Source organism: Diceros bicornis, chromosome X (assembly GCF_020826845.1).
Source record: "Diceros bicornis minor isolate mBicDic1 chromosome X, mDicBic1.mat.cur, whole genome shotgun sequence".
In the NCBI taxonomy this organism is placed as follows: domain Eukaryota; kingdom Metazoa; phylum Chordata; class Mammalia; order Perissodactyla; family Rhinocerotidae; genus Diceros; species Diceros bicornis.
This window is the reverse complement of record NC_080781.1, coordinates 13,022,226-13,039,834: the sequence shown is the minus strand read 5'-3', so window position 1 is coordinate 13,039,834 and position 17,609 is coordinate 13,022,226. Positions and strand designations below refer to the sequence as shown.

The window sequence follows — 17,609 nt, the reverse complement described above, 5'->3', positions numbered from 1 at the left end:
TGCTCTGTCTTCTCTTGGCTAACTCCTATTTTTTTTCAATCCTGGCCTAAAGGCTGCGTCCTCCAGGAAACCTTCTCTGACCCCATCACCCATCACTGCAGCCCACCAAAACTCTGCATTAGGCCCTCTCTCATACACTCCCACAGCACCCTGGCCTTCCCCCTTTGAAACACTTACTCCACTGAAGTGGGACTGCCAATTGCCATATGAACCTGGTGGACGGTTCCATGTCTAAGTTGTTCTCTATTTTATCCCCAGTACCCAGTGAGTGCCTGGCTCAGACTTAGGTGTACAAATTTAATGAAGTAATAAAGAAATTGAAGCATTTTAAGCAGAAGATCTAATCTCTATTGGACTTATGTTTTAGAAAAAACATGCAGGTGGCCATGTGCAGACAGAACTGTAACGGGATCAGGAGGAGGGAAGGGGCTGAGATAGAAGGCCCAGTTTGTTGGTCTGACCTAGTGCAATATTAGTGGGGAGGGAAAGGAAGAGGCTACTTTATATGCTATGGCAGGCGGAGGGGGCAGAAAAAACTGATAACACTCAAGTAGTAATGAGACAGGAGCTTATTAAATCTTCTTTTGGCATTCCAATTCTATTTAATTAACATTTTTTGAGTGTCTACTCTATGCAAACCACTGTATTAGGCTCTGTGACATATAGATTAGTAAGATACTATCCCAGTTCTGGAGATTACAAGGGTTTCAGTTGGCTAGTGGAGACACAAATACTTTTAATACCAGGCAGAGAGATCACAGGAGGAAGAACTGAGTTTATGTTTTGAGGGACTGTGTGTGTATGGTTTTTCAGTTTATTTGTTTGTTTGTTTTTGCTTAACGACAATGGGCTAGCAGTTGATGGGCAATAGACAGCATACTGTGGTGGAAAAAACACTGCCTGGAGATAGAATATAGGGGTCTGAGTTCTCTTGCTCATCTGCCACTAACTAAGTAGTATGATCTTGAAGAATTTGTTTAACTTCTCCAGGGCTTAATTTCCTCATTTGTAAAATGAAGTTTTTGAGTAAAATAACCTTTAAAATTCTATTATTTTGCATATTTGTTGTATTTAAAATGTGTGTGCTATTTCTAAGTATTTTTCAAATCATTCAATTAGAACACTCATGTAGGGGCCGGCCGAGTGGCGCAAGCGGTAAGTGCACGCACTCTGCTTCCGCGGCCCGGGTTTCACAGGTTCAGATCCCGGGCGCGCACCGACGCACCGCTTGTTAAGCCATGCTGTGGCAGCGTCTCATATAAAGTAGAGGAAGATGGGCACGGATGTTAGCTCAGGGCTAATCTTCCTCAAGAAAAAAAGGGGAGGATTGGCATCAGATGTTAGCTCAGGGCTAGTCCTCCTCACAAAAAAAAAACACCCATGTATTCTAAATAGTGCTTTTGGATAAATGTTTTAACTTTGTCCTATAGTATTTAGAAGAGAAAGATATAACCTGTTCACAAATAAACTATAAACTTGGGTTTCTTGATTCTAAGAGATTGATGATAATACTATCTGTTTATGACAATTAGGGACAGTTTACTGGAAAGTGCCCCATGCCCCCATGTCTATTTCCTCAGCTTTTTCAGCCATATGATTTTTTTAAATTTTGCCTTATCTATTGCCTGGTACAAATGCTAGACTTTGCCAGAGGAACGTAAAGTAAAGAAAAACCTCAAATCAGTCTTTTTTGCCCCTTTGATAGATAAGTTGTTTTGAATTCTGGGCTCAGATTGTATGAGAATTCTCTTTAAATTTCAGTGGAAAGGAGACACATGAAGGAGCAAAAAAAAGCAGGTTTAGAATTGATAAAAAAGAGCCATCCACTTGAAAATTCACCTGTTCTTGCTATCACTATGGCTCTTTCTCTTTGTAACTATGTGTGCAAGAATGGCCAGTAATGCTAGCAGTTGTAACAGATGAACCTGGAAAAATCAGTGGCTTAATACGAAGTTATTTCTCATTCACTTAAAGTACAATTGGTGGTAGGAATGGTGATGGTGGTAGGGTCTGTGTGTGTCTGCTCCATGAAGTCATTCAGGAACCCAGACCAACAGACTCGGCCATCTTCAAAGCCTGACTTTCAAGGTCACCCTGGGTGTTAACGTCCAGGGGGCAAAAGCAGGGTGGAGGAGGGAGGAGGAAGGAGGGAAGAGGCTTTCCTGTGGAAAGTTTTTCTGGGTCCGGCCTGATATCACTTCCATCCACATTTCATCAGCCCGATCTCAGCCCCATGGGTAGACCTAACTGCAGGGGTGGCTGAGGAAGAGGGTCTAGCTGTGTGCCAAGGAAGAGAAAGGGCAGATTTTGATTACTGCATAGTGGTTTCTGCTTATCCAGGGATATTGATTGTGTCTAGCTGTTCCCTCTCAACTCTCTCCTTTCTATCTCATGTCTGTAATTACTGACAAAACGTTTCAGAGGTGATTCCTACTTGGCATGAGTAGTTGGAAAATATTTTTAGAGTAGTGATATTCATCAAGTAAGCATCTGATTTTTATGGTGCAACCTTCAAGTTTCTCTAAGTGCTCTAATTTCTAACTTAGACTATTAGTTTGTACATTTGTACATTAGTTTGTACAGGGCATACAATGATCATATGCCACCCTGGGTTGTGCCTATAGATTTCGCTTCAGGTTCATATAACCGGGAATATTATTCTCCTGATGTTATCAGACTTAATGAGATCAGCAGTAAAAAATATTCAGATCTCAGGTTCCCTTTGGATCATTTGGGAAAATTATATCACAATTGCTGGCTTTGAGAACTTTCCAGTTACATATCATAGCTTTTTTTTGGTACAGAGCAGTGGTTCTCAAAGTGTGGTCCCCACACAAGCAGCATCAGCAGCACCTGGGAATTTGTTAGAAATCCAATTCTCAGGCCTCACCTCAGACCTGCTGAAACTCTGGGGATGGGGCCCAGCAATCTGTATTTTCACAAGTCCTGTAGAGAATATCCTAGAACCACTGGCCTAGTTGAGTTAGATAACTGCTGAAACATTTCATTTCAAGGACCAGGTCAAAAGAATATTATTTGAAATTGTTTTGTTGAAAACATATCGAATCTCTCTCTTATATTGCTGTGAATTAAGAGTGCTATAGAAAACTCACAGAATGAAAAGATTGCTAAGACCCTGAGAGGTCATTAGGGCAAACAGTTTCCAAAGGTGTCAGTCATAGAAATCTAAGGTTCTATGAAGCATCTCTAGGGGTTTCCTAAAAGAGAATGTATTCATACATTTGATTGGTGACTGCTCCTCTGACCATCCAGGGTTTGTCTCCAAAAGACATGGAGTTCTGTGTCAGAAGAAATGGTTTTGGAGCTTCAGGACACAGTCAACATCTTACTCCTCTTTGCATCCTCATTACCTTCCAGAGTGCCCAGCAGACAGTAGATACAAATAAACATTTACGCTAAATGAATGGATGGATGGAATAGTCATCTCATGGATTCAGGTTCTAAATAACTTCCACTAATATTCTGGGGTCACTCTGAAAAAAAAAATCCCATTTAGATAGTTTATTCTAGGTACTATTAAAGAATACTGACTACCTTATGTAGCGGTGAGTCTTTTCAGCAGTTAAGGATTTTATCTAATATTAAGAATGCCGGGCCGGCCCTGTGGCTTAGTGGTTAAGTGCGTCCGCTCCGCTACTGGCGGCCCAGGTTCGGATCCTGAGGGTGCACTGACGCACCGCTTCTCCGGCCATGCCGAGGCCGAGTCCCACATACAGCAACTAGAAGGATGTGCAACTATGACATACAACTATCTACTGGGGCTTTGGGAAAAAAAAAGGAGGAGGATTGGCAATAGATGTTAGCTCAGAGCCAGTCTTCCTCAGCAAAAGGAGGAGGATTAGCATGGATGTTAGCTCAGGGCTGATCTCCCTCACAAAAAAAAAAAAAAAAAAAAGAATGCCTCCACCTCCTTTAAGAGAGAGAGAAAAAAACTTATATGAAGATAGTACATATTCCATTTCTTGAAATGTCTATACAAGATCTCAGTTACTGCCTGTTAACCTTTCCAATGACTAACTCAGGGTTTCTCAACCTCGGTACTACTGACATTTTGGGCTGGATAATTCTTTGTGATGGGAGCTGTCCTATACATTGCAGTGGCATCACCACCCTCCCCCTACCCCCCCACCCCCCGCAAATGTCTCCAGACACTGCCAAGTGTCCCCTGGGGGAGGGATAAAAACGTTGAGAAACACTGCTCTAACCTAATATTAAAAGGAGAAGAGTCATTTTCCTGCATTTTATTCAAAGCTATGGAAATAGGCTTCAAGAAAGAGCATATGTTCCACATTTCTCTTTAGCTCATTGTTGAAGACTTTGGCAGTAACAGCTCTATCTATTTGAAATGATTTGGTTCACAAATCCTCATTATTTTAGGCCAGTTTTCTCCCTGGAACAACCTTATCTTTGGAGATGCAAACTCACAAACTCTAAGCATCTTTTTTTACACTAATTGTGATCTTCTATACTGATTCAGCACGGAATTCCATTACAAGGCATTTTCATTTAATAATTTCTAAATAATACATAGACTGGCTAAAGGAACACTGTGCAAGTCCATAATATAGTGTTAGCACTAACAGAAGAGTTTTTATCTACTTCATTACAATATTTTAAAAAATTATCTAAGTAAAACCTGCACTAAAATAAAATGTAATAATAACCTTTATCACATCTTACCTCAAGATTCTGTCCCTAGAAAGAAAGTCATCATTACTTCTGGAATTTACTTCCTGGTATCTAAAGAATATGCTAACAATTGTATTTCTTCATTTATGCTCAATGTTATCTATTTTTTTTACCGTTAGTGTGTGAGGATTTAGCATTATTTCAACATTCCCTCACTTCTGCTCCTCCATATTCTCAATGTAAACAGATTACAATTTTTACTTAACTCATCAGTGTTTACTGATGAGCCGGCAGTGTAGCCTGACATCCTTGTTGGCGTCCTCACACTAGTGTCCCCTCTCTTACTGCCCATGTGGATATATACTTTAAACATCCCTTTTTTTTTTCATTTAATGTCATTTTGAGAAGGAAAGGAGATAAAAGCATACAGCCATCACACATTTAACAGAAAACTAAAACTATTTTTGAAAACTTTTAAAAGATTACATAAAAAGTCTCAAAATTTTATTGTTAAAAGGCAGAATCCCTATTTCACCCTCACCTCTTGCATTTAGCATAAATGAAAGCTAGGCACTTTTTTTTTTTTAAACAAGTGATGTTAATTAGACTTATTGTGGTGATCACTTTGCAAAATATACAAATATCCGATCATTAAGAAGTACACCTAAAACTAATGTAATGTTATATGTCAATTATATCTCAATAAAATAAATAAATAAAAGGCAGATTACCAGAAATACTTCAGTTCTTCCCCTTCTGTACACTTGGGACACGGTTATCTTTCCTACTTAAGGATAAATCTGTTCTTCTCTCTTTTGACCTTGCCGAATTTTCCTTTATCTATCTGAGCCATTGAAACCTGGGAAACATCAGGCAGCCTTGCACCATGACACTACATGTTCTTGTTCCATGAGAAATGGTTTTGTATTAAATGTCTCCTGTACCAAAAAAAAAAAAAGGATAAAATCTGATTTTTAATTTTTCAGAAAAAATAATTTTTGTACCATCATTAATAACCAAGAAATCAGGACCGTCCAGATGACAAAAGCAGAGGATTAAAAAAGGTACCCTATTAACATTACAGATGAAGAAGATACTAGGTGAGAAGAAATATGTATATAACAAAGCCCACAATTTGGAAATTGTGGGAATCAAAGTCAAGCAGTTAATTACCAACAAAGACAGTAAAAGTGCCTCTTTTGTCTTTCATGGTGAATGCACAATTAGCAGTTACTACTAAGACTGGGGAATAAACCATCTATAATCTACTGAAAAAGACCATCTGCTACTATAAATTTTGTTCTTATACACTTGCCAAAAGAAGAGAGCATATTAACAAAATAATGGGCCCTGCACTGTTAATTGCTAGGTTGTTTGCAGTTGTGCTGTTGCTATTAGAATTTAATAAGCCATTCCTTCTGCTAAATTAATAAGCAGCCAAGATTATGTAATAGCTGCTTTCAGCTGCTAATTATTTCTCCCATAATTCCTTTCCCTCTCTACCCCCAACCCCCCCCCCCCACCTTTTCTTGGCTAAGAACACCAGAGACTGCCAATATGTCATCAGCAAGTCTCCCATCCTCATATTCAGAACCACAGACCAACATTAGGAGCGTAACCAATGAGTTGAAACTTGAAGGTAGTTATCTCAGGAAGCTTGAGGATATATGTGTTTTGTACAGAAAAAGAGAAAAGCAGCATATGGATTCAGAGGGCTAGTTTTCATTGCATAGTATTAGATCTTTCAACTGGCTAAAGGCATCTGTTTTGTGTACTAAAGGAGAAAAGGGACATTAACATGGGCCTTGGGGCATGATTGGTCAGGGAGCAGAGACATTTGAGCAGGGGACCCAAAGACCTACAGAAAGCCAGCTCTGTGCTTTGTGCCAACCACTTCTTTAATATTCCAGTATACATTAATCATACATGTTAGTAGGAAATTTTTCAAGCAGCATAGTAGTGCTTAAAAGAGAGGTATTATACAATTTTATTTTGCCAAATAAGGGCATTAAAAAATGCCCCCAAATCCTTATTATATACTATCTTAGTTTTATAGGTATTTTAACACAAAAAAAAGAACACAATTTCTAATAAAGAATTCCTTTAAAATGAATAAATTTAGCTTCATGAAAAATTTAGCATTTCTTTTTCATTTTGGGCCATTAAAAAATTCTGGCGACTATATTTGGGAACCTCTGCAAAAAGGGCATAGCTCCACAAGAACAATTTTCCAGCTTCCTTTGTAAGAACCTAGGCGACTGGGGTAATGAATAGCATTCGACACGAGAAACCCGTGGCTGTTCAAGCAAGGTCACTTAATCCCGTGGGGCTCCCCTTTCCTTATCTGTAAAAGATGAGTTGTACTAGATGATTCATCCATTCTTTCATTCAAAAAAATATGGGTATCCATTATGTATCAAGCACAATGCTCAGCACTATGGCTCTTAACAAATCTATCATTTTATAGTCCTTATCAGTCCACTCACATTTATTAGTTGTGTTATATACCAGGCAGTGAACTAGGATGGGATGCAAAAGGAATAAAATTCAAGATGTGCTAAATAGAGGCTAACGGGCAAGTGGGGATACAAAATGAAATAAAACTCAAGATGTGCTATAAACAGGCTAATGGGCATGTGGGTGAAAGGGATTCGTTTTTACAAGGTTTGAGGGTGAGGTTTCACAGGAGATGTGACATTTGAGAAGAAGCGCATGCCAGGCAAAGCAAGTCGTCGGCAAGGCTAAACTGGAACCCAGGCGGCTGGGGGGGGGGGGGGGCGGGGGGACGACTCGCCGTGAAGGGAGCGAGATAACGTGGACGAGGTGCTGTCTGGGCTTTTCAGCAGAGAACAGACACTAACTCATCAGGTCCGCAGCACTGAGGATGGGAGAGGCAAGCCCAAGGAAGAGACACCTGCACAGCCTGGGGTGAACGGTGTCCAGGGCTGTAGCAGTGCAATGCGAAGGAGGGGCCGGATTCCGAACAGTTTTGAAGTAGAATAATTGCAAACGGCTCGCTGAATGCGTGCACGAGCTCCACGAAAGAGCCGACTTGTTCTCCCCAGAGCGGCAGCACTCCCTCTCTACCCTCACCATCATCACCGGCTGTCACACCTCCCCGTCCCACCCTCTAAGGGCACGGAGAGTTAGCAGAGCTCCGACTTGGCTCTTTGTGGTCCAGACCTTCCCTGCCCTGCACAGCAGGGTCACCAGAGGCCACCGCGGAACCCTGTTCTTCCGCACTGAATAGCGGGGACAACCGCCCGTGCGAGTCTCGGGGGCACACCCAGGAATGCGCAGGCGGCCCCGGCCGAAGCCGCTTCCGGGTCACGTGGCCTGGCTTCCGGTTCGCACCACCCCCTCTGGCTAGAGAGGCGGCCAATCGGCTTCCTTGGACTGCGCGGTCACCTGCGCTGCCTCCGGTGCCGTTGGCGACGGCGCAGCTGCTTCCCGCCCAGCCCGCCCCTCCGCTCGCCGCAGCCCCGGCTCCTCCCTCGTCCGGCCCCCAGGGCGGGGTCTGTCGGCTCGCCCTCCCCTCGGCGCCTAAGCCTTCCCTCCGCCGACCGAGTCCCCTCCCCACAGCAACACGGCTTCCCTTCCTCAGCTCAGCGACAGGGGTTTCCCCTCAGCCGCCGCCGCCGGCCGAGCCCCGCCGCGCCCGCGGCCCGCGGCCGCCGTAAGTCCCGAGAGGGGCGAGCCGGGGCGCCGAGGACGGGGATGGGGGCGGGAGGGTGAGGCGCGCCCCCCGCCGCCCCGCGCGCCCCGACGACCCCACCCCGTGCCCGCCCCGCCGCTGGGCGCCGCGCCCCGCAACTCACTTCTCTCTGCGTCCGCTCCCCTCTTTCCACACCGCGCCGCGCCCTGGGATGCGGGGGCCAGTGCCGGCCGCCGCGGCGGCCCCGCGGCACCTGTGGTTCGGGAATCATCTCAAGTTTTGCGGGGCATTTTCGGGAGGGGCCCGCGGGCGGGGGCGGCGGCGGCCGAGGACCCTTGGCGCCCCCTGCGCGGCGGCGGATGCCATTGTCTGCCCCGCACCTTGCCTGTCACCTCGCCCGGGCTTGGTCAGTGATGGAGTGCGGCCCCGTGGGGCGGCGGGGAGGCGGCGGAGACGGCCGGACCGAGGAACGCTGGCCCCGAGCCCGCCCCGCGGCCGAGCCCATTGTTTTTAATAGCAATCTCGAGGAATTGAGGTGCCCTGCGATTTGCGGCACAATCGAAGCATTGGTTGTTAATAAGAGGGAATACTTGTGTCTTGCAACCGGGTATCGTCCCATGTTAGCGCATAATTTATTTTAAAGAGAGTAAATTATTTATTTGTCCTATAAAGTGGTAGAGGGGAAATACAGGACCCTGCTACCGACAGCGTTGAGCCTATACTCCTTTCGAAAGCAAACCCCCACCCCTCCTGGTCACCGAGATCCTGGAATACGGGTCTGTTATTTTCCAAGTTCTGGTAACGGGTTTGCATTAAACGTTGTCCGGTAGATGCTTTACTTGCGGTCCCCTTCGAATGCGGCTATCTTAACAGGACTCGTATGGGAGGGACTTTGATATCACGAATATTGTTCGTTTATTTTGTACCAGTGAAGCGTTTTAAGTGAGTTGTAATAAGCCAATTTTAACTTTAATAAAGTTAAATTGCCGCATCATAAATTTCTAAGTATTTTGTTGATGCCTGTCTGGACTAGTACAAAGAGCGACAATAATTTCTTACCGAAAGGCAGGGCCCGTTGTATTCTAAATGGGTTGTGTAAATTCCCCCACCCCATGTTTAAATTCAAGATGGTGTGGTGAATGTTAAGAATCAGGCTGGGATCTTCCTTGCAGTAACGCTGTTAAAGGAACTTAGGAGAGTTAAAAGAAAAAAATACTCGTCTGAATTCTACCTTTAAATTACCTTTGTAGAAACAGTGCTTATCTGTTTGCAGTTGAGAAGACCAGTTGAATTTACAAGAACTTGCCTTAAAAATTAAATGTGTAGACTAAATAACAGATTTGCAGATTCCAGATAAATATATACAAAATAGTTTGTGTAAAGTACACTAGAATTCAACATCCACTCCCATCTGTCAATGCTATTTTTTTGTTGTTTTAAGTGAAGTATGTCGTGTAATGTCTCTGAATATGTTTAACTCTTGTTTTGGCTTTTTAGAGGTTTATGTTCTCTTTCATAATATTACATTAACTCGTTTATTGTGTGCATATTTATGTTGGTATTTTTAAAAAGTGAGATGAGAAGAGATACTTAAAAGTCATGCTTTTATTAAGAAAAATGTGCTTTTATAGGATTTTTTTTTTGGGTAATCTCTTAGATCTTTTGTTTTGCTTAAAATATGTAAGCATAAACTGAAGAAAGCATTCTAAGTGATAGCAGTCTGTCTACAGTAATTCAGCCTGGAACTAGAACAGCCTCAGGGTGAAAAATAGTAGGTCTCCTGTTTCTTTTAAATGTACCTAAACCAGTTCTTGTCAACAATTCTCTTTTGATGCATATAGAGAGTGTGGAAAATAGTAGGTCTCCTGTTTCTTTTAAATGTACCTAAACCAGTTCTTGTCAACAATTCTCTTTTGATGCATATAGAGAGTGTGGAATGTATAGCACAGGCAGACAGTTTCTTAAATTGCAAGAGTTATCTTTCTTTTTCCTCAAAATTTCCATTCCAGCTTATTACCTGTTTTTCTTTCTTCCCCCCACACACTGCTTTCCAAACTTACGTGGAACAGGGTGGAATGGAGAGATTGCATCTGGTGGGAAGATGTTTCTACAAGAATTTCCTGCTATTTTAACTGGCATAGAAATATTGATGGCTACTAATCATTTGTCAGTTGACACCCTGTCCCCTGGAGCTATGTCATCTTAATCTTAACTTTTATTGAATCAAAGTACTGCATATGATCTTGGTTCTATTTATCTTAACAGATGCAGTTTATGTTGCTTTTTAGTCGTCAGGGAAAGCTTCGACTGCAGAAATGGTATGTCCCACTATCAGACAAAGAGAAGAAAAAGATCACAAGAGAACTTGTTCAAACCGTCTTAGCACGGAAACCTAAAATGTGCAGCTTTCTTGAGTGGCGAGATCTGAAGATTGTTTACAAAAGGTATAATTTTTATTTATCAGAAAGGTGAAATAGCAGAATGAAATGTTCAGTCATCTATAATGTGGAAATTGCAGACTTTCGAGAGATTACATTTATAAATAATGATTAATAAAGATTTAGATGAAAAAGATTTAAATTAAAGCTTTGTATTTTTAAAATAACTGCTGTTCTGATTGATTACCCAGGCTAAAATGATAATAGGGAAGTCGTTTTAAATCTAATTATATAATTGTAGGCGTAAATGATTATTCATGCTTAATCATCTTTTTAGAAAAATTCAATGAATTCATTTCTTTGCAGGGAAAAATAGGATCAGTATTTTAAATTGTGTGAGTAACTCGCTGAATTTAGACAAGCGTTTTCACCCCTTTCCATTCTCCCCGAAAATCTGTAATGACTGATAATTGACATGCCTTTTATCTGACTTAGAATCTTACTCACTTATAAACACCTTGGATACATAGACCGTTTCAGTCATATAGATGTTTAAAAACTTTGTGTTTATACAGGATCTCTTCATTAGTAGTGTTTATTAATTTGAAGTATGCTTGTTGCTGAGGTAGAGGTGTGATTAGATTTGATAGATAATTTTGCCAAGAGTAGATTTTTAAATTTTTCATGTTGCAAAATGACTCATAGATTGGCTTTGAACACTAAGCTTTTTTTTAAAAAAAAGCTATACATCTTTATTAATATCTGAAACTTTTAATACCTTAAAATAAATTTCTCAAGGTTGTTATAATCAGGTTAAAAGAAATACAGCTACTTTGTTTTTCCCCATTTCTGTTTCCTTATGAATAATTTTCTGTATGTAAGGGAGTTTCTGCATATAAAAACATTCTCTTTGGGGGATGAGCAGGGAGCTAACAGTGTGGGCTGCAAGGAGGGTTGAGAAGTCTGGGTTTTTTGTCTCAGTTTTCTTTTATTACACTCCCAAGTATGGGTGGGGTTTTTTTTGTTGGGGAGATGGCAGAGGAAGTAATGGAGATTATAAGGACAGCGAAAATTTTTTAAATACCGCAGACTCCTCTTTACAATAGAATAAATTTAGTCATCTTTGGGTGATTTTGTATCCAGTGTTTGGTTTGGTACTTGTTGAGAAAAATCATAGCATTTTAGAGCTGGGAGATGTCTTAGGATAATATAGTCAAGTGATTTTTTTAAAAAAGCTTTTTGCCCAAGGATAGAACCTTAAATGAAACCAGTGGAAGTAGAGGTGCTCTTGTGAAATCAGGACTGGGATCCTGTACACCTGCTCACCTGGCCTCTCTACCCTCTGCATAGGAGATGGTTCCTGAGATTGAAAACCGCTAGCGTTGATCAAACTTCAATTTTGTAAAAACCAGAACTTGGGAGAAGTGACTTGTTCAAGGTCATATACCAGTTAGTGACTGACATAGGGGCTAGAACTCAAATCTTAAGCTTGGAGGCAAAGGTTTTAAACAGGGATGAAAAAAGAGCAGATTTGTATTTCGTAAAAGATCTTGTAATTGGAGAATGGGTGGGGGGAGGGCTGAGACTGGCACCTGAGGGATCTGTTAGGAGACTGCATTATAATGAGATCCTGAAGGAAGACCCCTACTGTGGACTCAGCAGGTGGAAAGGAGAACTGTTATCAAGGTAAGTTAGTTCTAAGACTTGATCACTGCTAGAAAGGGGGAGGGCACTGAAAGAAGGGGAGGAGTGGAGTGATTCCACATTTCTGGTTCACCTGATGGGTAAACAGTGAGCCAGTAGACAAGTTGACTTTGAGATGCCTGTGTGACTTCCATTTGGAGAGCCCTGATTTTCTGGGGGTGGGTATAGGCCTGGAAGTCTGGGGGAAAATTAGGCATAAAGTGTTAGATCACCAACATTCAAGCGACAGGCAAAGGGGGAGAGGGTAAGTGTAGGGTCAGTAACATCCGGGAAGGGGAGAGAGTTTCGAAAATAAGGTTACCAGCGCCAGATGTTGCATAAAGTTCAATTAAAGTGAAGAAGGAATCAATTAGATTTTACAGTGAGCATTTCATAAAATGCGCTTCGTCAGAATATTTTCAGTGGAATAGCAGAGACAGAACTCTCGAAGAAGTGGGGTGAAGTGTGAAGAGGTAGAGAGATTTAAACAGCAAGTGTAGACTATTTGGGGAGCTTTGCTATGAAGGACAGAAGAGGTGCTAACCACCCATAGACATAGGAGTGGGGACAGGATTAAAAAAAGGTATGAGAGCCTTAAGCTTATTTCTAGATAGGGGAAGGAGTCCCCCGTGTGGAGGAGGAAAATACCAGCAAGAGAATCAATCCCACGAATGGAGATTTCTGCAGCTGAAGGAAGTGGCCTGTCAAACGGAAGGAAAGAAAGCATTAGTTGGTGGTCCTGCACACGGCATTCAGCCCACCCATGTTGGGCCACCGCTTTTTCTTTTAAAGGCTGTAAAGGGTAATCTAACCTGACTGATACTTACATCAAGCTCCTATAAATAAAAGGTGCACTTGAAAAAAACAGCTTTATTGAGATTAAATTCACATACAAAAGTTAGAATTTATAGTCAATTTTTCTATGCATCTCCCCATTTCATACTGAAAACCTCATCTCTTGTACTTAAGGACATATATTTTGTTGATATAAATAGGTGATTTTTTTTTCCCTAGTCTACCTGAAAGAGAAGACCTTTTAAGCAAATTGCTGCTTAGCTCCTGAGAAATTCTGAACTAGCGCTTTTGCTGTTCATACCAGCAAGTGATCTTTTATGTCTTCTTTCCTCAAGTTGTCTCATCCACGTTCTTCATCCTGAGCATTTTGCATAACGATTCCCCCTCTTGGGGAGGGAGAGGGGAGAGTGGGGAGTAAAGATAATATAGATGAAAAAACAGACTGAAAATCTGGGACTTGAGTTCTATTCCGCTCATGCCATTAGCTAGTTTTGTGACTTTGAACAAGTCATTTTGCCTTTGCTTCCTCGTCTTTAAAATAAATGCTCTTGAAGATCTCTTGAAGACAAAACACTATGCTTGTTTGTTTCTTATTTTGTGCAGCATGTTATAGAAGAGGCACTGGATTAAAGTCTTAAAATTAATTTAAAAATACATACATCTCCAAATCACTAGCTTGAGAATTTGTGAAGAGTGCTGTATTGATTTTCTTTACTAACAAAAGAATTTGTAATGACATACCAGTGGGGATTGAGAACAGTTTCGTTCCATTCACCCACAGTCAGCTGATATTTAGCTGACTGCGGAGAAGTCATGTGTTCTGAATATAAGAATAGGCACTTTCAGATGTTCTCTGAGTGCCAGTAATTAGAGTAAGCCTTAATCCACTCTGCTAAAAATAACCAAACATACCTTTCTTCTTACTAGTCTATTATTAATTTTACTTCAGATTTAGACTTACAAACATGCACTAAGAGAACAAAATGAGCTCATTATTGAATTTATAAAAACCATTTGGTTCTAAAAATAGGGAGTACACTTCAGGTTCTCTTGGTAATCTTTTACTAAATAAGTATGGCAATTTTTATATCTCTTCCTCTTCAAAGCTCTTAAAATGTTGCTTTGAATATGTTTTAATTTTTGCCAGGTACAGGATTACTTTATTTAATACAGTTCCTGGCTCTAGTTTTTAATATAAAGCTTGGGCTCTGGAGTCAAATCGCTGTTCCTGGGGAGGTTACTCAAGCCTGGGTCTCCTATAGATATAAGTAATAATGGTATATCTCTGGAAGGGTTGTCTTGAGGGTTAAAATGGTAAAATATGCAAAAGCCTTAGCTAACATTTATTGCCTCACTCAGAGTGAGGGCTCAATGACTGTTACCAGTTATTATGCTTGGTTCTTTCTTCCCTAAGCTTCCTGGAAAGCTTCTTATAATCCTGACAACTAGATGTTCACCTACAAGGAAGAATTCATTTAAATTTGATGGCTCTTTTTCCATTCTAAGTGAAAGCAAACATTGAGATAGTGTTACAGAGTTTTTTTAATATTACTGGTTGGTGCTTAGATAACATCAGTCCTGGTGATATTTAAATTAATATTTTCAAATGATTCTTATAAATTAGGACCTTTGACTAGTGTTCAAGTGCTGTTTATTTGTAAGTAAAGAGGCAGTGCTTGTGGACAGGGAGTGAGGATGGCGCAAGCATTAGATTGCTTAACGGTAGCATTGAAATCAAGAGTAAAAGGAATTTTACCCGAAACTATTATTGGTAAATTTGTTCTAATGGAATTATTTAGCACTGTATTCATGTCAGCTAGTCATGTCTGGTTTTTATCTACCATTTTTAATGTCAGTCCCTTTAATCTTTGGCTTTCTTAATTTAGGGAACCTTATGTGTCATTTGTGTCATTTTCCTCAAATTGAAAATTCTGTTTAGTGAGCATGGGTTAGGGAGGATGGAGAGTTGAAATAGCCCATTGCCTTTTAAACAGAGAAGCAAAAACATAGGGTAGCGCCGGGAAAGAGAGGAAGCACTTTGTTCAAGTTTGAGGTGGTGCCCTGTTAAGTCCTTCATGATAATAAATGAATGCATTCGAATGCCTCCTCATGAAGACTACCGGAGACCCACCATTTTAAATAACTTAATGAATGTGGAAGTCCGGTAGAACGAACATGGCAAACAGTCATGCCGTGTACGACAAGGAAGTCGGTGTGGTAGATGGAAAAAGGCCTGGAGTTAAAGTCCAAAAATCAGATTTCTTGTCCCAGTACAGCCACTTGGCAGACCCTGCACTCATGGGCCTTGTTTTTTTTTTTTCCTTCCATAATCAAGGATGATGGTGCCTGCTGTTGGAAAGATCAAATAAGATGAAATGTTTTTGATAATATTGAAATTAATAGAGTGTTATGTAAGTACTAGTAATTCTCATACTGAAGAGCAGGAATTCATTGAATTCCAAAACTCAGATTGTGTTTGCGCTTGTATATTATTTTGCATTAATGCTATGAGCAGTAATTGCCGATTGTGTTTTCTAAAAATCAGTTATATGCTCCTCAGTGAAAATTACAATCTCAACTGAGGCTTGTTTAGAATGTCTTAGGTTTTTATTTTGTTTCTTTTCAAAAGCCTTAAATACACTTAACCTATTTGAAAATGCTCTTTTAATCCTCCTCAAAGGACTTGGTCATCATTTGCTTTGCCTCAGGGTTGTATATTAATAAGTTCTGGCTTCCTTGGGTCAAGTATAACCTGGTCCCATGTGCTGGAATCCTAATTTGGAGGAGAATATAAGTTTTCCAGCCTTATTCCTTCTTCAAGGGTAAAAACCTAAACTTCAGTTCAATAGTGTAGAACTTGGAAAATTTGAGGACAGTCTCAGTTTCTCCTGTTCTCTTTCCCTAACATCTGTAGTAACTTGGAACTATTGTTCTTTTCTTGGGGTTTATTCCACAATCCTAGAAATCTCCTTTTTAAAAACAATTCTATGCTGTTAGAAGTCAACATGGTAGTTACCCTTAGGGGTGGGAGGTCGTGACCTGGAGAGGCTAGGAGAGGGGCTTCAGGGGTTCAGTAATAATTCTGTTTCTTGATCTGGGCGCTGGTACACGGGTGGGTTCCCTTTGAAAACTCATCGAGTTGTACATTTATGACTTTTGTTCTTCTCTGTGTGTATATTACACTTAAATAAAACGTTCTAGCACGTTGACTTCACATTGACAATGTCTTCAATAAGTCCTTTAAATGGAGAGTTTGCTTTCTTCTTGTTTACTTGTAGTTTTAATTAGTCACACAGTGCATTTTGTTTTAATTAAGTAAACTTCAGAACAACCTGGGGGCCGGCCCGGTGGCACAGCAGTTAAGTGCACGAGCTCCACTTAACTGGCCCGGGGTGCGCGGGTTCGGATCCTGGGTGTGCACTGACACACTGCTTGTCAAGCCATGCTGTGGTGGCATCCCATATAAAGTAGAGGAAGAGGGGCATGGATGTTAGCCCAGGGCCAATCTTCCTCAGCAAAAAGAGGACGATTGTCATCGGATGTTAGCTCAGGGCTAATCTTCCTCACAAAAAAAAAACCCAGAACAGCCTGGGTCACCTATGTTTTAGAATATTCATAGAAAGGAGCCTGAAAAGAAGAGCAAAATAAGTTATTCTTTCTAGATGGTGTGACTGAGTAGTTTTTTTCTTTTTTACTTGCCTGTGCTTTTCAAAATTTCTCTTATATGCATTTGTTACTTTTGTAGTATAGGAGGAAAATAATCTGTATTGTTGTAAAACAGGAAATAAACTATAAGCATGAGGTCTTTCGCAATAGGATGTGAAAATATATTTAGAAAACGTGATTATAGGGAAAAAGTTTTTCCACATTTGTTTTTTGTTACAGATATGCTAGTCTGTATTTCTGCTGTGCTATTGAGGATCAGGACAATGAACTAATTACCCTGGAAATAATTCATCGTTATGTGGAATTACTTGACAAGTATTTTGGCAGTGTGAGTAGTATTTTGTTTTAGGAAATTGAATGCCGTAGTATTTTTGTCTTTAATCTTTTCTGTAACAAGTTTATTATTTGATTGTCTTGAGGATTCTGACTATTTGGAAGTAACTGTGGGAAAGGGAAGGAATGACTGTTTCTTGTCAGTGTTCCTAGTCAGTTAACTGCCAGAATTGCTTGACCCCACAGACCTACTCATTTAGTTATGGTGGTGAGAATGAGGTTTAAGATAGTGAAATAGAAAGGAGTCCAACTGCAAAGGTTAATATTCTGAAAGTGCTTAGTATAGAATTTAGATTTGGTTAGCAGTTATAATCACCTTACTCAGGAAATATGTGTTTAAAAAGATCAGTTTTCACGAGTAGAAAATTATGAAGTTGCCTATGTGGGGAGCTTGCAGAGTCAGATCTCACTTAGCTTGTAGGCATTATGTTTTCAGGTACTTGAGATAT

The 17,609-nt window shown here is 40.7% G+C and overlaps 1 protein-coding gene across 4 annotated transcripts in view; it reads left to right on the top strand.

Annotated features, from left to right (window-relative positions):
- Positions 1-8,243: 8,243 nt before the first annotated feature.
- AP1S2 (adaptor related protein complex 1 subunit sigma 2) overlaps positions 8,244-17,609 on the top strand; it is a 28,079-nt gene continuing 18,713 nt past the window's right edge. For 2 of the 4 annotated variants that reach the window (XR_009217438.1, XM_058535493.1), the window contains exons 1-3: positions 8,244-8,326; positions 10,571-10,749; positions 17,047-17,155. Coding sequence is in view for 3 of the 4 variants with exons in the window: in XM_058535493.1 (XP_058391476.1) it covers positions 10,571-10,749; positions 17,047-17,155 (288 nt within the window). In the remaining variant the exon portion in view is untranslated. The remainder of the gene's footprint in view (positions 8,327-10,570; positions 10,750-17,046; positions 17,156-17,609) is intronic. The other 2 variants (XM_058535494.1, XM_058535495.1) reach the window with 1 other exon arrangement.